At 52.6% G+C, this 26,261-nt stretch overlaps 1 protein-coding gene and 1 long non-coding RNA gene across 3 annotated transcripts in view; one reads left to right on the forward strand and one right to left on the reverse strand.

Moving 5' to 3' along the window:
* The window catches only part of LOC117640630 (octopamine receptor beta-3R-like), an 89,749-nt gene that overhangs the window by 61,263 nt on the left and 2,225 nt on the right, over positions 1 to 26,261 (forward strand). For both annotated transcript variants that reach the window (XM_034377327.1, XM_034377336.1), the window contains one exon: positions 26,082 to 26,187. In XM_034377327.1, coding sequence (XP_034233218.1) covers positions 26,082 to 26,187 — 106 coding nt within the window. The remainder of the gene's footprint in view (positions 1 to 26,081; positions 26,188 to 26,261) is intronic.
* LOC117640639 lies at positions 3,839 to 6,549 on the reverse strand. Its single transcript, XR_004587442.1, has 4 exons — positions 6,139 to 6,549; positions 5,247 to 5,388; positions 4,509 to 4,565; positions 3,839 to 4,418 (listed from the first exon to the last, which is right to left on the reverse strand). It is a non-coding gene; the product is annotated as an uncharacterized LOC117640639 (long non-coding RNA).

Below are 26,261 nucleotides of genomic sequence, written 5' to 3' on the forward strand. Positions count from 1 at the left end.
GATAGATCTATTGTAGATGGGCAAGCTACCAGAGAGAGGTGGAATCTCACTTCGTCATCCTTCTCAAGTACCTCCATGCAGGATGCCAGAACCCATTCGAAGTGGTCGGTTAACAGACTCTGGTTCAGCGGTACTTTAGCGAATTGGCGACGTCGTCTCTCCAGCCTCTGGTACCTTGCTTGCTTCCACCGGGAAACATGGAGCACAGTGCGCTCAGAGGAAAGTGTTGCTCCATCATCTTCCCTCTCATCTAAAAAGATGCTTCCCCCTGGGATTCCTCATGCTAGAAGAACAGATAGGGCAAATGTAATCAATTTGAGTAGGCCCAGGTGGCTTCACTTCTCCTGTCTTAAAATTCACCTTGTTTAAAAATTTGCTTGAATATTGCATGAAATGTATGTATTATTTTTAGCGTTTCACTCGCAACTTTTATATTAAAGCTTGGTCCCACTCAGCCTCCTTTCTTTCTGTTAGTGGCTGCAAATTTGCTTCTGTCTATCAGTGGCAAGCGATGGAAGCTTGTTTGAATGTAAAATCCTACAAACTATTGTGAGTATGTAGCCAGCCACTGTTAATTGATATTGATCATTGTTTTACATCCTGTGTCTCTATGGATGCCATTTGTAATATCAACTCACAGTGGCTGGCTACATACTCTCAATAGTGTTCAGTGGGTTTTGCATTAAAATAAGTTGCTATCTTCAGTCACTGTCTGACAGAAGCAAGTGCTCAGTGCTCAGCCTCTAATACACAGTTAGGTATTCTAGTGGAACTGAGCCTATCAAAATAAAAATTCTAAGTGAGACTTAACAAATAAATTTCCAATACTCGAAATTTTTTTAACAAGCTAGACTTTATAACAGGTAAGGGAAAAGAAAGCCACCTCTGGTACTGATATTTTTTATTTGTAGAAACTGCAAGTCAAACAGTCAATCTCCAAGAAAATTCATTCAAAAACAAATGAAGCTAGCTAGTTTTACTTCTCTTAAGTTAAAATGTTTTTCAAAAATGCATTAGGTTTCAAATCTGTTTCTTCCTTATACCTCTGTGCTTTTTTCCCCTGACTCTGTATCAATGAGGGTGAGGTCATCATCAGCGTCGCTTGTATCCATTGAAGATGAGGAGTTGGACTTTGCCTTCTTTGCAAACATAGCTTGGACTGTAATTGTGTGTCTTTTCTTTTGGCTCTGTTGCTCTTCCTTTGCCTTCTTAATCTCTTCACTTTCATGCATTTTTCTAAAGTGAGTTATAAAGTTTGATACCACCCAAGTATTTCCTGTCCGGTTAAGGGTTAATTTCTTCTCGTCACAAATAGGACATTCTGCAAAAGCTTTTTGGAAACCTTCGTCAACATCCACATTAATGTCTGCTTTGGCTTTCGAGTAAGCTTCTGGACAGAGTTCTTTTTTGGCGGTCTCCAGGCCACTTCTTATAAGTTTTCTTAATTGAGTCAGATGTAGCTCCATGATCTTTATCTTCTCAGCTTCATTAAGGTTTCCTGAAAGAAAGGAAATTTTTTAAAAAATACCATCATATATTTTAGTGGCTAAGTTTACCAAATGTATTTCCAATTTCCTGAAATAGTTAATCAGCTAGATCAGCTATGCTACCTTTGCATTGGTATACAGATACATTTCTCAATTCTAGCTAATGAACTTCTTCAAGCTGCCACTTCAACCAACTCAACACTCATCACCGATCATTTTTCAAGAAATGATCGATGATAGGCGATGAGTTGTCTGTAGGAGCACCTGCAGTGGAGCTTATTTTATTATTTCCTGTGAATCCTACCTGTATTGTTTGAGCCTGAAGCTTGTTGAGATAAGTCTTGGTTTTGCATTTGTCTTCCACCAGATTTTCTGAACATCTTTGGCTTATCCAGACATTTCTGACTAGCTTTTATCAGCCCTTCGATGAGATGGATGTGTCCAGATGCCAGCAGGACGGGTGGTATTTTCTGCTTCGATATTTCCTTCATCTCATCAATGTCCTCTTTTGTCATCTTACTCATTGAAATATGATTGTTGTAGCCAAATTCATCCAATGCTTCTTTAACTTTTTGAGGCGCTTTACAACCAAGGACTTCCTCCATCTCCTTCCACCATTCCAAACACTCTTTTGATAAAGCACCAGCCTAAAACAAAACAAAACAAAAAAATAAATTAATTAAGACAGTGGTTGTTTTAAGATGACATACTTTAGTAGGAACTGAGACCCCACAGTTTAGATTTGTTAGATTTGTTTGTTTTGAAGTAATTGTAGATGACGGGAAAATGCAAAATTGCGTCTGCAATCAACTCATCCAACTATGCGTCACCAAATTTACCTTCATGCTTAAGTTATTGTCGCTCCGCAGTGATACAAGCAAAAAGTGTGGCCATATAGTAATCGCAATGTGCCGTACAGCTTGAATAGGAAAACGTGATGATGGAAGTAAAAAGTAAGCTTAAGAGATACATTTTGGACGAGGGATCAAACCGTTGGTCCAGTTCTTTCAATATAAAGTACTTTAAATTAAATTTAAGAGTTTGATGTATCTTTGTTTATGAAATTTAGCAGTGTTAACTTGAAACTTTCATGCAGTTGTATTTGGTGCATATCTTGCACATACTTGTATGTTTGTATATTTATGAAAATAAAACAAATAATTTTGAATAGTAATTAATATTTATAATTTGTTTTTCTTAAACCCCCTTTGTTAGAATCGGTTAGAATGGACATGCAATGACTTTTCATGTCAGCTCCAAAGGTACGGGGACCGGCTGGCTGCAGCATCAACCACGATCTGACCGTGAACTAAAGGCTAGGTCAAGGCTTCGGTCAAGGTCAAGCACGAAGTGTGGCCTACCAACCGGCGCACCTGACGGTGCCGATGCACTGTGTAGGGTAAAACGGGAAGCATCGCAAAATCCCACATAATTCTTCACTGCATCTCTTCTTCAAAAGAGGAGAGAAAGTTGAATCGATTCGGCTGTCATGGACGCTACACATAGATTTGAATGCACTCACCTGTGCTTCGCCCGCTGACCCCGTCTCCGTCATCTTGATGCACTTTCCCCTTTAGAGGACCTAGTCTACAATTTTTTTAATGGATACCGGGAAATTGACAGCAAGATCAGGAATTCTGAGCTCTGGAACTAGCTGCGATAAACTGTGACCGTTAGACAACTGCAGTCTCGCGGATTGTTGTGCCCTAGCTTCGCGGGGGTTCGCGGGTCAAGTGGGGGGGGGGGGAGGTGGGGAAGGGGATGCACTGTTGCGCATGGGTCATTGACCGCTGGGCTGCGTTCGGGTTATCCTGCTACAAGCAGAAAAGGAGCTTCAGAACGTCGCGCGTTCAGCGTCTTGCAAGTGCTAGAAAAGAAGATCATGGATGATCTCTCTTGTAACGATCGGTGTAGAAAACTCGAGAGAAAACTTCGAGCACAGATTAATTATCTAAAGAATAAGCACGAGTCGTAAGTTAATACTGAAGTAACAAAAATGTCATTGTGTGTGCAAGTGGGCTCTTTTATCACAGGCCTTTGAAATAGTTTGAAATAGTAAAGCTGTGGGGTTGTACTAGACGAATAGTTTGGAATAAGTGTCTGTTTTTTTTTCCCAGGGTTCGGGCTTTATTAGAAACTCCTTACACGGAACAACCTTTGTCTGAAAAAGAATTTCAAGACCCTATTTGCAAGCGTCTTCATGCAGAAAGGCACGGACTTCTGTTTGTTGAGAATGTGTAAGTATTCCTATATTGAAGGCAGGGATAGTTTGGCATGGGAAGAGAGCGTTGAGATCATTACTATTGAAAGAGGTTATCTTTCATTCAAAATTTATTTTGTTTACACGACGGTACAAGACACAAGGCATCTATAATCCTGCCGATGCTGCCACAAGACAGTGCCAATTTTATTTTGTAATCACCACACTTCTTTTTATAAAAACACACTTACAATAATGACTGTGCAGTAAAAGTATAAATCTATTCTGAATCTGTTCACACTTCAAATCTACTAAGAGTCTTCATTTTGATTGAAAAATAGGGTGTTAAATCAATAAGATTAGAATCATCAATTATTAGTTGTAGCCTAATGCTGCTAATGATTCTGCTTGTGATTCAACTGTAGCAATAACTTAACCAATACAAAATTTACTTTACAGGATAAGAGGATTGTTAGGAGCAGCAACAACAACAAACGATTGTGACATGGAAGAGCCACCAGAAAAGTTCTTGCGTGAGTTATTTACAAGCCTTTTCTGTAACTTAAAGTGACTGTTTTGATGAAGAGAAACTAATGATTTATCAATCTTCAATCAGCTCTAGAAACTTCAACACCTAGCGAAAGATGTCAATCCTTGACGAATGATCCAGACACTGACTCCAAGTCCAATTCATCATATTCGTTTGAAGCAGGCCAAAGATGGAGTTTAAGCTGGTGTAACAAAACAAGGTAAGAATGGTTAACACATGAAACACAGGCACAGTGCAGTGCAATGATATAAAACAATAGAAACCAACTCACATTTATCTGTAATTTTGCAGTCCTGAATTTAATCCCAATGAAGAATTTGAAGGTGAGCTGCAAACAAACGCAGAGAATAAAAGTTAGGACAAAAGGTATGGAAATCTTTTTATTTTCTGGCTCGGAAGGAAATAAACAGACTCATGAACTTGTAATTGGGGATGCTGGTGAGGAGACGTAGTCTGCTGCCAGTCCCATTGTCCACTCACATCTGTCTCGCTCTGATGTGGTTCGTGTGCATGTTTGTTACAGAGTTACTACATCGAACTCATCACTCATCATTTTACTTTCAAGGACTTTTGGAGGAGTGTTCTCAAGGAATGAAAATACCCGTCTGGCTCATGCGGTACAGCAAGATTTGCAGCATCACTATATGTCTATAACTTAAACAGTATGGCATAGAGCTGTAACAAAGAAAACCACTTAAGAAGACAAAATAGTAGTCACCGCTGTTTCATTTCCATGCCATACTTTTCAAGTTATAGACTAATAGCAATATTTCTTCGCTTCTGTAAACCTTGCTGTGCTGCATGGACTTACCAGGTTGAAGACCACTGTTTTTATTCCTTGATAACGCTCATCCAAAAGTACTCAAAAGTTAAAAATGATGGGTGATGGTTGTAGAGGCACATTTACTTATTTAGAGACAAATTTCATGTCATTTGATAATTATCATTATAAACTACAGTGTCTTTGCCTATACATATAAAAAGAAAATTGTATTAAAAAGGAACTCACCAAGTGTTTTTCTTGCAGCATAACGTACTTTGCACCAGCAGAGAGGTTCCCGCAAGGAAGCAGCTAGCTAAGCAGACTGGTAGTGCGCCACCTCCACACAATTTTCCACAGGTAAAACTCTTGCTAACCCTGACTCCGTATCCTGAAACATATTTTCCAGAGCATTAACTTAGCATCAAGCTATTGCAGAGGCACAAAAGAAACTAAAATAAGAAAGTTATTAGGAAGCCATGACTGATTATAAATACAGAGTTGGTCTCAGAACTTTCTGAAACTGTCTTTAATAAATTCTTTTCTATCTACAGGAGGCCAAAAGAAAACCAAAAATTGAGCAAGGAACAATAAGGGAAAGGAACTTAAATGTGTAGCTCTTGTAAAAAAAAAAGAAGTAGGTAGTTTCTAATTAAAGACTTGTTACAATGACAAAGGAATACTCTTAAAATGTGTATTTTTATTTCAGTCTTGGGTTGCCACGCATTTGTCCAAAATGCAAATTTCTGTGTACCCATCACCAATGGGAGGACCGCCAGCTCATATTCCTAATGGTTGCTGGAAGCAACAAGCATCTGAGCCAAGTGCAGCCTCTTTATGGAGGAAATTAAATTCTATGAAGAGACAACATAAATTGTCATAAATATTTTTGTGATTTCATTTAAATTCATTTTAAGGGCCAACCCCAGTAGGTTTATAGTTTGATGAAGAAGACAACAAGGGTAACAAAGTCAGAAAAGATCTTGTAATGAGTATTATAATATAATTTTTTATATATAGAGTGTAATATGTTTTCATTCCACAAAAGCGTCTCTTATTGAAAAGTCTCCCCAGACATTACCATCGGAGGTTAGCAAAACGAGGCAAAAGCAACAAGATAAAATATAATGCCATCACTTACGAATCAATGAAATGATATGTCTTGTTTCACCAGGTGGTTTTAACCTGACCACTTTCTTTGGCTTTGCCCAGGATGCACAATTTTACTTATTTCACACTAATATTAGAGCCAGGCCTGGAAATTTCATAAGAAAACATTTTAAAAATTGGAATCAAGCCAATCAACAAAGATTTCAAAAGGGACACAAAACACTTCCCTTGCATTCAAACAGTTTTTCTTTGTAAAATCCCAAGAAAAATACAATCTCCTTGTTGTCCAAGAGTCTCTTCGTCTGCTCACGAACATCATTCACATTCAAACAACAAGTCTTCTGAGTTTTTCATACACTTGTATTATGAAAAATTCCAAAGAGAGGCAAACACCACCTCGAGCAAACTTGGTGCTTGGTGACACTCAAGGACTCTAGGTGCTTACACTACTGTATGCAACAACAAATGAATGCGATGTTGTCCTCAAATAGCTAAAAGAACTAAAATTTTTCAAAAAAATGTGAAATTTCTTTATAAAAATGGCAAATTTTTGCAAATTTTTTTAAAAAATGGCAAATTTTTGCAAATTTTTTTAAAAAATGGCAAATTTTTGCAAATTTTTCGACATTTGTCAAATTTTTTGAAAAATTTGAAAAAATTTGAAATTTGTGCAAATTTGTCAAATTTTTTCAAAATTTCTCAAAATTTCAAAAATTTTTCAAAATTTTCCAAATTTTTTCAAAATTTTTCAAAATTTTTCAAAATTTTTGAAATTTTTTTACATTTAAATTTTTGGTGTACACTTTTTTGGCCAGTTGTTTCCCCCTCGACTACACTGCATGTCGTTATTTGCTCGCGTAGTGCGTTGCAAACACTCCGACACTGTTGTAACGGTGCTTGCCGTAGAGAAGCGCAGCCACCACTCTTCTCTCCCCCCCTCCCCCGCACCGCTTGATTCGAAAGAGTGCTCCGAGGCGCAATTTTGACGCGCTCCTTCCGGCGCGGCGACGCGGCAGTCGCCTCCAACTTGCCTTCCGAGCCGCATTAAGGGACACCTCCTATTTTTCATGTAATTACTGAAGGGTGTCCCGTTTCGTTTCCGCGCGGGACTCGGACGTAATGAGAAGGGACGTCATCGCTCAGCGCGCTCAGCGCAAATAGCAAGTGTTAACTCACTCAAAATTCCACGGTTTTTAGTGCATTTTCAGAAACGATTTTTTTGTTACAAGGAGAACGTACGTAAAAGATGTCAAAGAATCAGAAGCAAAAGGAATTTTTCATTTCCACTGCAGGATACTTGTTATAACGGCCACCGTTTGCGAGACAGGGCAAACTGAAGTTCCTGAATGTTTGGTAAGTTAGTGACTGCCGGCGACTGGCGGGGCTTGGGGGCGGCGAGGGGGCGTGAGTTTCCCCCGGTCCATTCTTCCTCGAATCGCGATTCACCGGCCTGCCGGCTCGGCCATTCAGCGCGGCTTATTGGCGGCCCTTCCTGCAGGGTCGCCCTGTCCTTGTCGCACCCCTGGGGGCCCGTCGGAGTGCGAGAGAGACAGAGAGCTGCCTCCGGATGGTCCGACCGTCCCGGGCTCTCTGAGGCTCTCGGCGCTGCACCGGTCGCGCCCCGTCCGAGTGCCGCTCGCTGCAGAGGGCAAAGTTAATGAAAAGAGCGGGCACTCGCGAGTTCTCCTCCTTTTGGGGCGACTTTACGGATTGGTCGTGGATAACGAACGGTCCATTGAAGAACTTGGCTGAATGGTGCTGCAGGCGCGGTGCCGCTGATGCCTGACGAGGTCGTCCACGCTCCTAACGACGCCCAATGGCTGCTCCAACGGCCGCGAGCGTCCTCCTCACGCCTCATGCCAGTTTGTTCCCCTGCTTTTCCCGGCCCTCCTCGACGTCGCGGGGGGCGGAACCATTTTCGACGTTGCAGGGGGGCTGACGCCGTGCTCGTCTCGCCACACAGCAGCCATTACCGGCAGCAGCGCGATTCCGGCCAGCGGCCTCGTCACACTCGTGGGGGCGGCCCGTGGGTGCGAGAGAGACGCGGGCGGAATCAGCCTGCTGGCCCTCAAAGGAGGCAGCGCGGATAACGATACCGTTTGGGTGCGCCCCACCGCCGCGCCGGGTCACTGGTCCTGGGGTGCAGGACCTCGTGATGTCCTGCAAGACGGCGGCGTTGCGGGGCGGGGTGAGGGGGGGGCGGGGTGAGGCGGGGCGGGGTGAGGCGTGGCGGTGAGGCGGGGCGGGGTGAGGCGGGGCGGGGTGAGGCGGGGCGGGGTGAGGCGGGGCGGGGTGAGGCGGGGCACCCCACGGGGGGCTCCTTTATTATCGTGATTACGCGGCAGGAGATTATGTTACGGGGTGGGGTGGCCACGACGATGCTGCGCCACGCGACGCGGCGCCACGCTGCGGTCCAAAGATTGGGGGGCTTTGTCCGGGCGGGGTTTTGATCTTACAATGGTTACTGCGAGACGCGCAGTGCCGCGCGTCAAGTACAATGGTGACGGTTGCCGGGATGGGAAAGCCCTGGGTTGCCGAATATAAAAAAAAAAAAAAAAAAAAACTCGAAAACTTTGCCTGTCTTCATAATTTGGGAGCCCCTTGCCAAACAAGTGAGAATTGTGGATCCAGGGCCGGTCGAAAGGTGAAGGGAGCAAAGTGGGAATTTTTAAACCCTTTTAGGTACCTTTCAGGGGCTACCTCGGTGTAAAGGGAAAGGGTGGCAGTTGCGCCCCATTCCTTTTGTTTTGGATCCACGCTTGACAAGCGACACACACAGGACTGAATGCATTCGTAATCAATTTTGAAAAAATTTTGGCTCATGCATGGCACTCCGAAGGCACGCCGTTCCCAAATTTAAAAAACGAAACCCTTGAATTTAAAAAAAAAAACTTTTGGTTGGCGGCAGTTGGTCCAACCAACTTTGGCCGGCATTTCCCCTTGCCGCGCGGGCCGGGGGGTTTTGGGACGGCGACGGTGAATAATAGAAGGCTTTATTTTGGTCGCCAGCGTCGCTTTCCACGGCGCTGGGAAAGTAAAGTAACGGCGTTTGATGGCGCGTGGCCGCCGAGGACGCCGTGGACGGTTTGGCTCCGGACGCAGCGCCCACCCCGGGTCCGCTTTTGGGAAAAAGACACGATCCCCCTTCTTACCTTTGTGGACCCCCCCTGACTGTGTCACTCGCTTCGGAGTCATTATAGACACGCAGCGTTTAAATAATAAAAATGGGGCTTATATACACGCAGCGTGTATTTAAAAAATATATACATCTATTTTTACGCAGCGTGTCTCCAAGGCCCAGTTTTTTTATTTACAGCAGGAAAAGTTTTTCTGCGTGTAAATAATATTTTGGCTTTATTTAAACGCTGCGTGTTCCCAAAGGGACCCCAAAAAAATTTTTGGCACGCAGGATTGTAAAAAGTCTTCCGACCGGCGAAATGAGTCCGGCATGGCGGCTTGGTGGGTGAGTGGGTCCGTGCTTGCACGGGAATTTTTGGGGGTTCAAGACTTGCCTTCTTCTCAAAAAATTTCTGCGTGTTAAAAATGAAAACCGGTGTTTTTCAACGCTGCGTGTTTTTAATAAAATTTACATGCTATTTACACGCGCGTGTCTGCAATTCGAGTTTTTTTATTTACACGCAGGAAAAGTTTTGCTGCGGTAAATAATATTTTGGCTTTTATTTAAACGCTGCGTGTCTCCAAGACACCAAAAATTATTGGCACGCAGGATTGTAAAAATCTTCCGACCGGCGACTGAGTCCGGCATGGCGGTTTGGGGGGTGAGTGGGTCCGTGCTTGCACGGGAATTTTTGGCCCGGGTTCAAGACTTGCCTTTTCTCAAAAAAAATTTTTGCGTGTTAATAATGAAAACCGGTGTTGTTTCAACGCTGCGGTTTATAATAAAAATTTACATGCTATTTACACGCAGCGTGTCTGCAATTGAGTTTTATTATTTACACGCAGGAAAAGTTTTGCTGCGTGTAAATAATATTTTGGCTTTTATTTAAACGCTGCGTGTCTCCAAGACACCAAAAAATTATTGGCACGCAGGATTGTAAAAAGTCTTCCGACCGGCGACTGAGTCCGGCATGGCGGCTTGGTGGATGAGTGGGTCCGTCCATGTACGGAAATTTTTTGGCCCGGGTTCGAGACTTCGTCTTTTTCTCAAAAAAAAATTCTGCGTGTCAATAATGAAAACCGGTATTGTTTCAACGCTGCGTGTTTATAATAAATTCACATGTAATTTACACGCAGCGTGTCTGCAAGACCCAGTTTTATTATTTACACGCAGAAATTTTTTGAGAAAAAGGCGAAGTCTCGAACCAGGGCCAAAAAATTCCCATACATGGACGGACCCACTCATCCACCAAGCCGCCATGCCGGACTCAGTCCCCGGTCGGAAGACTTTTTACAATCCTGCGTGCCAATAATTTTTGGTGTCTTGGAGACACGCAGCGTTTAAATAAAAGCCAAAATATTATTTGCACGCAGCAAAATTTTTCCTGCGTGAAAATAATAAAACTCGAATTGCAGACACGCTGCGTGTAAATAACTTGTGAATTTATTATAAACACGCAGCGTTGAAACAACTCGGGTTTTTCATTATTGACACGCCAGAAATTTTTTGAGAAGAAGGCAAGTCTTAAACCCCGGGGCCAAAAATTCCCGTGCAAGCACGGCCCCACCCCACCCCCAAGCCGCCATGCCGGACTCAGTCGCCGGTCGGAAGACTTTTTACATCCTGCGTGCCAATAATTTTTTGGTGCCTTGGAGACACGCAGCGTTTAAAAAAAAGCCAAAATATTATTTGCACGCAGGAACATTTTGTCCCACATGGCCACCGTCGGTGGACGTCTGGGGGGAAAAAATTTCCTGCGTGTCAATAATTTTTTTCTGTTATGTGCACGCTGCTTTGTAATAAAGTCCAATTTTATTATTTAAACGCTGCGTGTATAAATATTAGTCCACTCGCTTTGTAGGGCCCCCCCGGGCTGCCTGGGATTGGCGAAAATCAGGGCCCGGCTCGCCAACGCTCACGCCGTTTTCCCTCCGACCTTTGCAGGAAAAAAACGCGAAATAAATGTTTCAACAGGTTGTCCCGGGCCCGCTAGCGCGGAGCGCGTTCAAAAGGGCTGCACGGGACTGTGATTGACTCACACGAGCCCCAACCCGTTGGAGACAACACGGTTTCTGTGTTTGTTCTGGCTGGGGGGCCCCGGGTTTCCAACACCGCACCACTGTATTCAAGTCATTACGTGGCCCAATATTTTATTTCCGCTGGCGAGGCGCGGCGCGCGGGGAAAAACATGGGGGGGCCTTTTTAATGGAAATAATCCACAGCAGGCCGCGGCAGCGCGGGCCCAAAACCCGAGCAGAGCGTTCGCTGCTTTGTCCCTGTCGCACTCACGGGGCGCTCCGTTGCGGCGCGAGAGAGGCAGAGCGCGGCGTCGCTGGCTCGACCGCCAAATTGTATTCTCGCGCTCAAATTAGCGAGGCGGGCGGTGCCGCGGGGGCCTTTTCCCCGGAACACGGTGTGCGTGGCGTGTCCGGGTGGGAGTGCGTACCCCGGGAAAAAAAAAAAGGGAAAGAAAAAGAATAAAGTTTGGCTTTGAGGTTTCATTGCGGTTTGATTGGCTCCCGCGGTTCGTTGTAGAATCGTGGCAGAGCTGCCAGGTAGAGCTGTAGAGCGAAAAACGTAAAATATGAAAAAGTCGCTCTCTGTACCCTCTTACTCTCGAAAAATAGTTCAAAAATCGGTTTGGTTGATTTTAGCGAGACCCGTGAAAATTTGCATGTGTGGGGAGTAAAGGGGAGGCTGGTCGGGTCCACTGCGGTTACTTTCCAATCAAACGAAGCTGCATGCCGCGCCTGCCCTTTCCGCAACTCCACCCACCACAATCAACGAGTCGAAACACAACAAGGCCAACGAACGGCGCGACCGAGTAAAAACTGCGACCGGTGCGGTGCGCTCTGCGCGCTTTGCGGCCAGCCTGTTTGCTTTGGTGGAAGTTGCCGCCTCCTCCGCGTCAAAGCGGCCAGCGCTCGCAGCGCCGGCGGCGCCTTTTTTCCCGCCCCTCCCTCCTCCGACATGCAATCTGTGTGTCGGTTGGCGCTGGCGCTTGTTTTTGTGCACCGTCATGACCAAAGTTTTGTTGCGGGCTGTACCGCCGCCGTGCTGTGCTGCACGCCCCGGTGCCGCCGCCCGCTGCTGCGACGCCGTGCGCTTCGGCCGAGCGGAGCGCGGAGCTGCGGAGCTGGCTCCCTGCGGGACTCATCGTGGACTATGGTTGAGTGCAGCAAGACTGCGGGCCAATGCAGTGCCCCCCCCCCCCTCCCGTTTTTTTTCCCGCTCCGTTTTCCTCATTACTGCAGACTGACTCCGAGAGCCGTCGGTGTCTCTCTCGCACCTGTGCGGAACGCCCCATGAGCGCGAGAGAGACAGAGCGATGAAAGCGTCTCTCGGAATCAGTCCGCTGGCCTGGCGGAACTGCAAAGACCTCCCGCATCTTCCCTCTTCACAGAATCAGCAGGTTTGGCCGGCGGTGCGTGCAGAACACTTTGTCACTTGCGTAGCACCCTCTTCGCAGACATTTTCCTGCTCGAACATTTGGGTCATTGTAAAGTTGCTTGGCAAGAAGTAATGCTTCGTGTCACGAAAAAATTTCCAAAGCAATTCTTTGCAGGATTAATTTTATGTCTTTTATATCTTAACAAGTGGAAGCATGCTAGAATTTTTGTGCAGTGCGTCTCGTGAGACGCGATCCTGTGCATAGCGCCCGTACAATCAGTGGCCTTGCGGGGGCCTCCCCTGGTCGACAAGTTCCCCCCCCTTTGCCGACCTGCTCGTCGCGCCGCCCAAGTCGTTCTCTCGCGATCTATTTTGCAAGAGCCGAGGGGGAAAGGGGGGCCGCGTGCGCCCCCGTAGACCAACACGCCGAACACGAATGGTAGGCAGTTAATTCTGGATCAGTGTTGGAGCAACGCGCCACCAGGTGACTCCGGCGGTTTCCTCCGCCCACGCTCCCGCACGCACCCCAAGGCCGTTACCCGAGCGCCCCGCAGCGCTCCGCAGCGCCCCGGCCACCATGTGCACTTAACGGGGGCTTGAATATTCCAGAGCGACCTGGCTGGCCCGCGTGCAGTGAGTCGCCACTCTGCGAGAGTCAGTCCATGAAAGAAAGAGAGAGAGAGAGAGAGAGAGAGAGAGAGAGAGAGAGGGGAGAGAGAGAGAGAGGGGGGAGAGAGAGAGAGAGAGACGAAGACAGAGAGGCGAAATGAAGAGTGTGCGTCTGATCCGCCGTTTGATCCGCCATTCCGTCTGAGGAGAGCCTTTGGCCTTGATTGAGGGCTGCCGTGACCTGGCGGAGCGGGCCGCGGAGGGACGGAGACAGATGGCCCGGGCTGAGAGAAAAAGAGACGCAAAGAGAGAATAGAGCCCCCGGGGATGGCGCGGTCGTTGGCTTTGAAGCCATGCGCCGTCTAAGCGATGCTGCGCCGAGCTGCGCCGAGCTGCGCCAGCCGAGCTGATGCCCCAGTGGCTTGGTTGCACTGTCCCTCCGGGGCGGCGCAGTGCCGCTGGGCAAAACTCTGGACGCGTTTTGAGCTCCAGAGTCGCTAAACAGGACTTAAACAGAGCGTGTGAACCCACGACTGGATTCCTCGTTGGTGGGGTCACACTTTCAGTTGGAGTCCTGTTGAGCGACTCTGGAGCTCAAACCGCGCCCGGGAAATTTTGACCGCCTCCAGCAGTCTTCTACCCCCGAGCGTGGGTGCGAGAGAGACGGCGACACTGTTGGGAATCAAACGGCAGTGCTGCTCGCATCGCACCATAGCCGTTGCCCGCTTCAACGGGGCCGGGTCCGCTGCGCTGCCCCGACAGGCCCGACAGTTACGGATGGTCAGGTTCAGTTCGGGGCCTCGGCCCGGAGTCTCACCCCGGGGGAGGCAGGGGCATGGCAGTGGCGTGGCAGGGGCAGCGAGGCAGCCTTGGGCCTTGGGCAGGCTGATGCCAAACACCGCTCTTCGCCCATCTGTCCTTCGAGTGCGAGAGAGACAGAGCGACGGCCGCACCGCCTCGGAATCAGACTACAGGCTTGGGGGGCCCCGGGGCGGGGGGGGGCCCCTTGGCTGGGCTTGCCCGTGGGAACGCGGCACGCCGTCAAGAAGGCAGTCCCGATCCGTCAGGAGGCCGGGAAGGCCATGAATATCGATGGCATCACACGGGCCGCGCCGCGCAGACCCTTCTCACGGCCAGCGAGCCCAGCGCAGCCCAGCGCAGTCCAGCGCGTGCTGCGAATTAGCCGCCCAGAGTCGTTTTCGTTGCTCTGTCCCTCTCGCACCTGTACGGGCCGCCCAGGGAGTGCGAGAAAGAGACACAGAGAGAGAGGGAGAGGAGAGAGGGGAGAGAGAGAGAGAGAGAGAGAGAGGGGAAGCGGATGGAGTGAAAGCCGCTCCCCGGCCAACCCCTCTCCTTTTCCGCCTTTTTAAAAACTTGCCGGGCCGTCCGGGCGTTTGCCCTGCCAGGCCGCACGCCCGGACACGCTGGGCGTCCCCAGGGGCGCTTGCCACCGGACTGTCTGACTGTTCGTCGAGCAGCGGAACATTGCTTCCGATCGGTTGAATGAAACCGTCCTCGACTCTCATTTTCCCTCTCGCATTTCACGTCGTCGTTTTTCCTCCTGGGTTTAATTTTTTTTTTTCCAACATGTTTCTTGCGCTGTGACGCGACCACACGGTGGCCCCTTCTTGTGTAAAGGATGAAAAACAATTAATCGTGTGGGACTTCTTTTTGCGGCTGTTTCATCTGCGGCCAACTTGTCGATTCGCTTACAGAAGTTGGGGCAACATTAAACGCAATCATAATCCCCGGTAATTGCGCTGTGGGTGTGGTGCACCCCGCCCCACCCCGCCCCACCCCGCCCGGAACGCCCCACCCCGCCCGTGCCGCTGTCAACCCTTTTACCCGTCAAAGTTAGCGCTGGGGATTTGATTCATACCGACCGAACCGCTATCCCCGTCGAATAAAGCGCTCGCCAAGTTGGACTTCCGTGTTTTTCCCCCCCCCCCCCTCCCTCGTGGAATGCCGCTGCTGTGGAAACAACTAAACCAATGCACCCACTTCGACGCTCCGACTCCAATAAATCCAAAAATTTGGGCCAATCGACTCCGGAACGGCTTGATCGCTGGCCGTGGCGCCTGGCCGGGCGAGCTGGCACTCCCTGCAGAAAGGTGCCGAGTGACGCACGGCGGACTTTTTCGTTTCGAAAGTCCTTCCCCTTTGATGTCCTGGGCGGTGTGCGATTCGTCGGCCCACGCCACCTGTCACGTGGCGTGGGAGCGCGGGGGCGCGGGAGTGACTTTGTTGAGACAAGTAAGTTTGGGTGGGAACATTACCGCTCTCAGCGCAGCTGTATCGGAACCGGGGGATTCTGCCCCCGCCTCCCCCTCCACTCGTAGGAGGCCGGGGCGGAGGCGGTGGCACGGTCACGAGGCTCAGGTGTAAAGAAAACCCTGTGATCCTGCTACGTGGGCGGCGGGGTGGCGGCGGGGCGGCGCCTGCGGGGCCAGGGCTGCCTCAACGTGTCACGGATGCGAGAGGCTTAGGAGGGGTGGGGTGAGGTGGGGCGAGGCGACGACGGCAGGGTCTTAATCGCAGGCGGCAAAGTAGAAGGCCCGGGTTTTGGGGTTTCCCGCGCCCCGGTCAGGGGTTCGACATCAGCGTTACCGCCACCGCACTCACGGGTACGCCCTCACGCTGCCGCCCGCTGTGTCTCTCTTCGCATCCTTACCGAGCGGCCCGTGAGGGCGATGGAGAGAGCGGCCTGCAGCAGGCAGAGCGCCCGCCGAAGCGAGGGTAGGCCGGCCGCGCCACTGGCGTGCGCGGCGCGTGGCCTATCTGCCGACCTGCAGGCGCTAACGCTAACGGGAGGCGTTGCCGTGGCGTTGCCGTGGCGTTGCCGTGGTGGCAAAGGCCGATAAAAAGGGGGCTTTATAAATTCGCGCGCTGTTAGTGCCCCTCGGCCCTCCTAGCCTCGCTGCCAGCCTGGCTGCCTGCCCCGCCGAGGGAGCCCCGCATCAAACACGGTTTATATTCCGGCGGCCAGCGACCCTCCTTGCTGCGGCCGCGCCGGGCCCACCGAGCGGCGAGGCAAGCCCCGGCCGGTTATGGCTAATCTGTTGACCTTTTCCACCAGTTTCATGAGCTTGGCAGTGTGCTTTGGGGGCGTGCAGCGCCGTGAGCCGCCGGGGATCCACGCCTAATTGTGCGCTGGCGACTCTGTTGGAGGCGTAATATGGGCCAGCCGGGGGAACAGTTTTCCAGCGGGGACGGCCAAGTTAGGAGTAGTGGGCGTCTCGAGGTCCAACGGCGTGGTCCATCGCCGTGGCCGGGTGGCCCATCACCCTGGTCCATCGCCCTAGTCCATCGCAGTGGCCGGGTGGTCCATCAGGGGCGGGTGGTCCATCGCCGTGGGCGTGGTCCACCGTCCTGGTCCATTGCCGTGGGCCGCAAAGCTGCCAAGTCTGCCAAGGCTGCCAATAATGGAAAGAATTAGGGTCCTGACTGGGCGGGGCGCTGTAGGCGACTGAGCGGCTTAGGGCCTCGACACGCCGCCCCGCCCCACAACGCCCCGCCACACCCTGCGCGACGACGCGGCCTGCGGTCGAAAGGGCCCCCCCGAGCACAATAGGCTCCGTCGGCCTACGTCCGCGTTGACCGGCCTCGTGGCGGAATCGTCCCCCCGGGCGTCCTCCGTCACCCTGCCCCCGGCCCCCCGTCAGTCACCCCACGTCCGTCAACCGACGGCGGCCTCCCCGACGTCACCGCGCCGCCCCCGCCCCTTCCAGGCCGAATTAAAGCCAAATAAGAGCGCGGAATGAAGCTGCACTGCCAGGCTCGCAACGCCGTCGCAGACAATGTCGCAATCTCGCAGCCTCGCCGGTTTTAGCAGTGCCGCGCTAATAAAGGAAAAGAACGACAATGCCTGGCAGGCTGCGCAGGCCTGGCCGGCCTCGCCGCGGGGGCGTTGTCAATTCACGCAACGTCCGCGCACAGCGAGCCAGAGAAAGGCCGCACTACTTGTGATGACATTAAAGGGCGGGAGGGACGGAGACAGAACCTCATCAACGAGTGCATTCAGATGGAAAGCATGATAGAATATCTCTCTTCATCCGCGCGCCCTCGTCCCCTCGTCCTCGGAGCGCGCGCCTTGCTGACGTCGCGGTGCCTCGGGCGACGACGACAAACAATAAACGAGCTGTAATATTATTATCATTCTTATTTTCTCTCTTCTCCTTCTGGATACACTTGTTCGTCGCGTGCCTCCGCTTGCCCCGCTTTTACTTTATTTCTGTCCCGCCCGGCGCCGCTTGGCTCGCGACCAGGCGATACCAGTGTCGCGCGTACTCGTAAAAAATAAGGGCCGGGTGCGGGCCGGGGCCCTTCCGGTCCCTTCGACACCACGGCCAGGCCCTTCGAGGACGCGGGCCAGGAATGCCAGCAATGCCGCCTCGGCCCGACCCGGGCCACGGGCCGGGCCACGGCCTCCACGGGGGCGGATCGGATCGCGATGAATAACTTTACACGCCGCAGAATTTCCCGCCTCCCCCGCGCGCTCTCCGACCACCAAACCGTTGTGTGTGTGTGTGTGTGTGTGGGCACAGGGGGGACGGGGTGTCAGACAGGCTGGCAAACGGTGCCACATTGCCGTCCCCTTTTTTAGGCACGAAGTAGCCTTATAGTATACCCAGGATTCAGCCGGCCCGAGATTCAATTTGTGTGGCCCTTTATGCATTTCGGAAATTTTCTATACGATTTTAATGAGATTTTGCAGACTTGTAGAACTTTGAACGCTGATTCTTATGCTGAAATCTGGTTAAAAAGTTAACGGCCAATTTTGAGAAATTTGCTGTCAAAATCGCCGTTTCCATGGCAAAACTCGACTCGTCAAAGGGAGTGGGGGGAGCCGAGCCGGGGGGGACCAATAGCCGAGCTTCATTTCGGGTCTGTACAGCTTACACCAAAAGCTGAAATGGCACGTTCGAAATGAAAAAATTTTTTTGACTGCAGGTAGACAAGATGCAACAATAGAATTGGTGTCGGTTCGAACGCAGTTTTTCGGGTAGAACTATCCAATAATACTTCTTGATCGGAGTGTTTTTGGACATGCGCAGTAGGTTTGCAACCGTTTAACAGTTTAACCAACTGTAGCATTTGAAATCTGTATTAATTTTGCTCTCTTTTTTGTTTTTTCTTTGATTCCTGCTTATGAAAATTCATATAAAACAAATTTTCAATTTTTATGTAATAACTTTCTAAAAAAATATTCACAAAAAAATAGCAAAACAAAAGTTCTTTTTTTCTGACATAAAGTTTATCAAATATTACTTTTTTTTCTGTCAATAAAACAATTTTTTTGTTGTTGTGATTCAGTTAGCACTAGGACCACTTCGCTCCACCTCGCGACTTGCAGTGCTCATGTTCCTCGAACAAGACTCACCCGCGTTTCGAAACCTTCCCTCCCGAGTTTATGAAGTTTGTCAAACCAACCGTCGTGGTGTTTATACGTTGTGAGTGAGAACTATTACACAGAATTGAAGAAAACATGACTAAAGAGAACCATAGCCTTTTGAAACAAGCCAAACAATTCAACGTCAGCAACAATGGGGAGGCAGTTTTAATGCGCGACTGCTGGTGCTTTCAGCTTCGCGATTTTCGCAAGGGCGCAGACGCCGAGAAGATTGTTGCCAACCCGTGAAAATTAATTTACTGCCTTCTTTCTGCTAAGAACATTTTAATAATGATGGACTTTAAAGATGTTCCATTGTCAGAACACTGCGGAATACATTAGCATTGGAATTTTTTGAATTTACCAGCATTTTGATTTCTATTTATTGTCAAGTTTAAATTTCGACGGGTGGCACATCGACCACATTGGTACCACTGCCATTGGTAGTCCCCTGAGCCACAACTTCACAACACCACTTCTTTTCTTTCTCCACACTCTTACACAATAATCAAATTGACTTCGTGACTCCTAGGATTTCTTGAAATCGTATTTTTTTCTCTTTCTCTCGCGTTATTATATTGACCAAAGCCACTGTTTGGTTCTCCCCGGTACTTCCGCCCTGTAGGCTGGCTCGGGACAGTGGTTTCGTCGCCGTGTGTCTCTCTCTCACTAGTTATTTACTTCGATTGTTGATTTCATTTTTATTTTTTCCCCTGTAGCAATCTTGTATTTTTAAGTTTATACTTTATTCTAAGAGCGGTACATGCGCTCGTGGGACTTTCCAGTCCCGTTGTATTGTACCTAAACCTAAAACGAAATAAATCAAATCAAATCTCTCTCTCTCACCTTGTGTGAGTGAGGCGGATCGACGACCGATGCGCCGTCCAGACGCAGCGTTGCACCACAATGCAATGCAGTCCTTTTCACGGGACGCGTTGCCATGCCAACGACCCCGCGATCGGTGCGGCTTATTTCTTTTTACGACGCCGTTTTCGCCGTCTCTCTCTCTCTCTCCAGGGCCCCGCTGGCCCCTAATCTCGCACCGAACTCGTAACACAGATATGAAATTTACATGGGAGTCTGGCGTGCGGCGTACGTCGTAGCGGGGCGAGGCGCCGGGGACGTGGCGATGCGGTTTATGGCGGTGGCGCTGGAGCGGACCGGACCGTCGCTTTCGCTGGACCGAAGGTCGGAAGGCGCAAAGCCGCGTGGGCGCGAAGGCACGCGTCACTGCTTCCATCGCGGAGCGCGATCCGGTGTGACACTGGTCAAAACCAGGTTTCTCTCATCGTTTCGATTGTTCTTCCTGGAGTGGTGTACGCCTCGCCGCCTCCGCGAGTCCTCGCCACGTGGCCTGCCCCTCGCGAGGCGAGGCGACCCTGCCGACGTGACAGTGTCCCTAATGGCTCACCTCGCGTTGTTTGCCCAGGCGGCCCAGGCCCACTAGGACGCCGCACCGCCCCGGTGACGAGTGTTTTATTGGGCCATTGCGCCAATAGGAAACGCGGCGTGGCTCGGCACGGCGCGGCCGTTGGAGGGTGCTAGTACGCCATTCACTCCTCTGCCGGCCCCGGCCCGGGCGCCGCACCGTTTGTGTCCCGGTTAATAGTTTTTGGTAATGTGCGGTAAGGGCGAGCCACTACCGGGGCATTCCGTCGTCGAAGGGCCCGAGTAGGCACGTGTGAAAGCGTGTGTGTGTGTGTGTGTGTGTGTGTGTGAGTGCGCTGAGATTGCAGACAGGCCGCTGACGTGGAGTGCGCCATCAGCAGGTGCACAGCTGAACTGGCAGAGAGGCTGCTCTTCATTAAGCGCCCGGTACTTTGCGAGAAGTCCGTTTCCGAAAAGTGTTTCCATTGTAGTGCCGCTCTGTCGCACTCGCACGGTGTTCCAGCGGGGTGCGAGAGAGGCGTCGGGGTGTCGACGCGCGGCCGCTCGGAATCACACTACTGCTGTTTGCCGAGGCCGGCGATTGGCTACTCGTCGTTGCGGTGGAGCGAGCGCCCGGAATGGCGCGGCACGGCACGGCCAGGCGCCAGCGCCCCGTCGGCTCGTCTAGCGGGTCTAGGGAGCCAGCCTAGTGCCGCCCGGCGTAATAAAATGGGCGGCCCGGTCGAGTGGGTCGGGCCGTGCTGCTGGGTCGGGCCCCGCCGAGCGGCTAAACGCGGGGCCGGGGGACCTGACCTGGGACTGGGGTGCGGTGCGGGGACCAGGACCACCCCGACCGGGCCGACCGCGCTGCAGCCGGACGGCAATTAGGCAAATAACGCCCTCGAAAGGCCAGACGGGGAAAAGTGTTCCGTCACGGCGTGATGGTCGTGATGGTCCCGCAGGCTCCGCAGAGGGTGGGCGTCGTGATAATGAGGTCGTCGCCGAGAAGCGGCCAGTCACGCCTCGGCCTTAGCGGTGACGCGACGCGACCGCCCTCCCGCAGCGCGGCAGCGCGCCGCCCGCCGCTGCATTGGCCTGATCAGAGAACAAAGAGATGGGCCGGGCCATGCCGTGCTGAGCCCACACGCCATGCACCCTCCCCACCCTGCCCCGCTAGGTGTCCCCCAGCCCGGGGCCCGGCCCGGCGCTGCCCCTGACCGCTCTCCGCCACCTCCTATTGATTTTTCGGGCCCCGGGCGCCACTACGGGCGAAGTGTGTGGAGGGGCCGGAGGGCCAGGGGCTGCCTAGGGCCGGCCGCCTCATTCCGAGGAGGCGGCCCGTCGCTCTGTCTCTCTCGCGCCCCTGTGGCGCCCCGCCAGTGCGACAGGGACGGGCCGAGGGGACGACACTCCGGTCGGCGGGCCGCCTGGATCTCGTAGGGATGAGGCAGGACACGCTCCTGTATTTTTAGCGCAGGCAGTGGCTGGATCAGCTGGCGGCAGCTCGCACGGCAGCAGGGCGGCGTGATGCTGCCGCGCGTCGACGCTCGTCGTGGTGCAGCCCGGCCGGGCCGCTAGGGCACTGGCGGGGTGTTTCGCGCTCGCTAAGTCGCGGCTTTAACTCGTCGCCGCCTCGGAGCGCCTCGCAGCGCCTCGCGGCTTGGCCGAGGGCTCCGCGGCGCCTCCGAGTCCCCCCGCCCCAAGGCCAAGAGCGGCTGCCGGCAGAGACGGAAGTCGTCCGCGACCCTCCAAGCCCTGCCGGCCCCGCGTGGCCCCGCCCCGCCCTGCCCCACATTCCCGCCCCTCCCCAGGCTCAACCTCGCGCCAAGTTACTTCTGCTGGTGCAGCAGCGCGCCGAGGGGGCCGAGGGGGCGCGGCGTGGTGTGGGTGAGCTGATTACACAACGCTTGGTCGTAAACTCATCGGCCCGTAACCTTGACTTTGAGTCGGCGTGGGCGGGCGCGCGTGTTGTTCTGGAGCCAGCCTGGGCAGCCTGGCGCAGCCTTGGCCATCCGCTGTGATTTGTGTCCCTCGCCACGCGTGCGTTAACTTACTGCTTTACTGCCTCCCCGTCCCTGAATCTGCGCCGCGCTGCGGAAAACCGTACATACCAAGCGCGGATCCGCAGGGATGGTCGAGTGGTATATTGCCCCCACTACTTGGTCTGAAACGAAGACCCCTGTAAGAAGGCAAAAAGTGCCAAGTTTCAACTGAGAAATGTGGGTCATTCGCAGCGTCCCAACCTTAAAGATGGCCCTCCGAGCATCTTCGGAGCTTTCTCGTGCCCGTGTGATGGCGATTCCCAAAGAGCCTCCGGCAAGTTGATTACGAAAGACTCCTCCGGCTTACCGGCCTGCTAGTTGAGTGCTCACGGCCCAAAGTGGCAGCGATTCCGGGCGTTTAGTGCACGCCACTAAAACAACTACGATAAAGCTGTCCGAGCAATGACACGGCAGACTCTCTTCGCGCGCCACTAAATCCCTATAAACGCGGCGGAGGGTGTGTCGCCGCCCGAACTCTTTGAGCGCCGCTCTGCGCTCGAATTTTTTTCTGCCAGTGTGGCAGTTCGGAAGGCGGTCCCTTTGCTTCGCTTTCGCCTCTCTTTTGCCGGCAGTCGGCGGAATGAAACGGTTCGTGGAATGTAGTGCGGCTTCCGGTTCGACGATACAAGACACGCGGCGCGGCCCTGGTTGGGCTGGCCATGTGGCACTGCCGGGCCTGGACCGCTGACGACCCCTTTTTCTTCTTTTTTTGCGTCGTTCCCGTCGCGGTTTTCCTCATTTCTGGCGCCCGGATCGACCGCACGCTCGTTTCGCCTGTCTTGCCAGCCCTTTCACAGAACACTTTACGCCGTTTGCTTCCCGCCTGCCGCGGGCCAGCCACCCAGGACGTGAGCGCGCGTCAACCAGGGCGCCTCCACGGGCCCGCCGGCCCGGCCTGGAGGCTCTGCCCTGAGCCCTGCAACCATTCTGGAGCTCTCCACCCGCAACCACAATGGAGCCATTCTGGAAGGGGAGCCGGGCCGTGCCGGGCCGTGCCGTGCTACAGGAGGGTGGTCAGGGACACGGGCGGCACAAGTAGAACGGGGTGGGGGGTGAGTGTGGCGACGCCACTGGCGCCCAGCCGCGACATGCGAGAACAGAGTCGGTGGCTGCATAATGTATAGCGTCAAGCCAAGACGTGGAGGCACGTGTGGCTGTGGCACGCCACGCCAGGCCACGCCTAAGAGACGCCGGGGGTGGCCGCGACCCCGCCTCAGCAGGAAATCCGACCGTGCATGCATACCATCGGTGTCCCCTTTGCCGGGAGGACCTAGGTCCAAGGGCCCAGCCCTAGGTCCCGGTCCTAGGTCCCTGGTGGTGAGCCCCTCCAGCCCTTTCTCCATCCCCGGGGTTTTGGGAAGGGTTGGGCCTAAAGGGCATGGCCAGCATGGCCGCTCAAATTGGGGATATAGCCGCTCCTGGATCAGGCAGGACGCCGGGGGCTTGGCTGTTGGATGCGAGGGCGCTAGGCGTTTTTTGCTAGTTTTCACGCGTCAGCAGGTCTTTGCTGGTTTTCTCGGCCGCAGTCGCTCTGATCTTGCAGTTTTGCTCGAGATACGTTTGGCCCAGCCCCTCGTGGTAAGATGTAAGGGAAAGTGTTCCAACATGGGGGCTGTAAAAATAGGGGAACAAGTTTGGCGTGGAACCAAAAACGGATTAAAGCTCTTCGTACCTACCATTTTTAAGAAAAGATTCATCTCTTTAATTTTCTTTTCTCACGCTTATTGTTCCCTTCCGCGTGACAATAGTCACAAACAGACTTCTCGTGCCGAAACACGCGACTCTCAACGAGGCAGGAGGCGAGACAGCGAGGCTAAATGACGCGGGCCGCGCGCAAAAGGCGGCCAAATGATGCTGAAAGGACGGACAAGTGGCGCCTCGTCTCGTCGCGCCCCGCCAAGGTGGTCTCGGGGACGCTCAAGCAGTTTCCACGCCGTGCGACGCACGCAGCCAAGCCCACGCAGTGCGCCAAGCAGCCACGGTGGAGGGGGCGCCCTTGACGAGGGCAGGGGCGGAACGGCCAGCACGGCAGGCATGACAGCGGCCATGGTAAATGAGGGGTGGAACGGGGGGAGGGTGAGATAGATATCAAGAGATGCCGCCGGGGGAAGGGGGGGGGGCGACGTGGGGCCCACTCAGGGCGCGCTGCGTTCACCTTGACCCTGATAAGGCCGTCATGTTTTCCCTGTCCAGGCGTGCACGACGGACCGCCTTAATTGTTTTCGTCGCGACGTCCCGCGCGTAAATACGTCACCCGGACGGTGGCGCTCTGTCTCTCTCGCAGCCCTGCCGAACGCCGTGCGAGTCCGACACAGACGGAGCGATGAAACCAGCTTGGCCTGCCGTTCGTGTGGGGGAGAGGGGCCTCGGGAGAGTGACGCGGGGAGACGGCGAAAAGCTTAAGCCCTTCTTGCGGCCGCCTTGAAGCCTGGCGCGGCTTGGCGTGGGTGTTTGTTTGCGCCCCGTCCCCGTCGGCAGCTGTCGCCCAGGCATCAGCCTGCCTCACAGTGGCGTCGCGATCGGGCCCGAAACGGCGTTCATTGTCCTGTCGAGCGCGGCACAGCCCAGGCACAGCCCAGGCACAGCCTGCATCCGGCCTCTCTTCCGCGTGCTCAGGCCTTTCGTTCCTCTCAACTGGTTTTCCGATTCAGCCCCCGCCTCGGTGGCCAAACCCCACATCAATTCGGACACTCGTTTTGGCGGGTGTTTCTGCCCGTCCTTGGTGAGCACAGGGCAAGCCGGGCTTTTTTGGCACGGCGGCGCGGCGAGGAGTCCTTGGGACTTTCGACTTTCCCGTTCGTTACTGTCTTTTCTTTTTCGAGTGCGGCTCCGAAAGTCCGCCCGAAGTGACGGCGTCGCTCCCGACTCGGCGTGCCGCGGCGTGCGCCTGATTCCGCATACGAATGCCCAGCGGGCGGGCCGCCGCACTCACTTAAAAACGTTCAAGTGTCGGAGTTGGAGAAGTGAACAGGGCGAAGGTAAGGGCCAGGCCTCCGCACGGGGCCGACCTGGTGGACTCCTGGGGGAGATAGTTATCTTTCTGAAGCGCCATTGAGGGAAAAGGAAAAAAATTGAAAGGGGCAAAGTTAGATTAGCAAAGTTGTTGTTGGACGGCCCAGTGATCGGGTTCGATGGCAGGCGCGCGGGGTGCGGCCGCGGGGCGGGCCAGCGACACTAATAGTCTTCATTGCAGTCGGAAATTGGATTAGTCGGAGGCGAGGAGCCCGGGGGGCCAACAAGCGGGCTGGTCGGTGACCGAGTCGGTGACGCCCGGGCGCAAAACCGCAGAGGGGGCTTGACACGCTGCGATACAAGCGACTCTCAAGAGCGGCGGCGCGACTTGGCGAAAATACAGGCCAATAAAATGATAAGTCAGTCTAGAGAGATTCTTGCCCCGGGGGAAAGTATCGGAGAAGCGCGAGGAACACGCGATAACGTTCCGAAAAGCAATTTATTCGCCGTTGGTGGCAATCTTACACCCGGCACGCCTCGTGCACACGCGCAGCCTGCCGAGCCATTCTGGAAAGTCCTTTCGTCGCCCTCTCTTTCTTCCATCTCTCTCGACCCTGCGGAACGCGCCGCGCGTGCGACACAGACAGCAACACAAAGACTTTTTGGAAGCGGTCTGCTGCACGCCTCGACAACTTCCTGGAGCGACTCGATTCAAGTGACACCAAAGCACGTCGCCACGCCGGCTGTGTTGGCTTTGCCAGTCTGCCGTCCACACTGTAAAAAAAATCTTGAAATTCTCTAGAACTTGTAGTAGAAAACTGCCGGAGATTTCTGACTGAGAACTAGAGATTTTGACTGAGGGTGAACGCTCCCTGTGCCCTGTTGTGCTTTGAAGGCAGTAATTAACTGCAGCAACCCAGCACAAATAGAGATAGAGGTCGAAAACATATCATTTTTACGGAGATAGGTTCCTGCACCTTCCATCCCGTTATTTATCCCCCATTGAAGTACAGTCCATGGCATCTTGCGCATGTTTTTCCTATTCTTTGTCATCGTAGTTGCTTTTGTGACGTTCGCTGCTGTAAAGCTACCCGTCTGTGTTTCAGGAACGACTGTAAGACAGCAGAGTTGGCGGACAGAGCACAAGGCGGCCCGTACTCTGGGAATCATCATGGGCACCTTTATGTTGTGCTGGTTGCCGTTTTTCCTGTGGTAAGTTCGTTGAGGGGTCACTGTGGATAGACAGACAAAAAAAACTTTGACGTCTACCGCAGGAACCTTGAGAA

The sequence above is a fragment of the Thrips palmi genome, unplaced genomic scaffold, assembly GCF_012932325.1.
Source record: "Thrips palmi isolate BJ-2018 unplaced genomic scaffold, TpBJ-2018v1 HiC_scaffold_1, whole genome shotgun sequence".
NCBI lineage: Eukaryota > Metazoa > Arthropoda > Insecta > Thysanoptera > Thripidae > Thrips > Thrips palmi.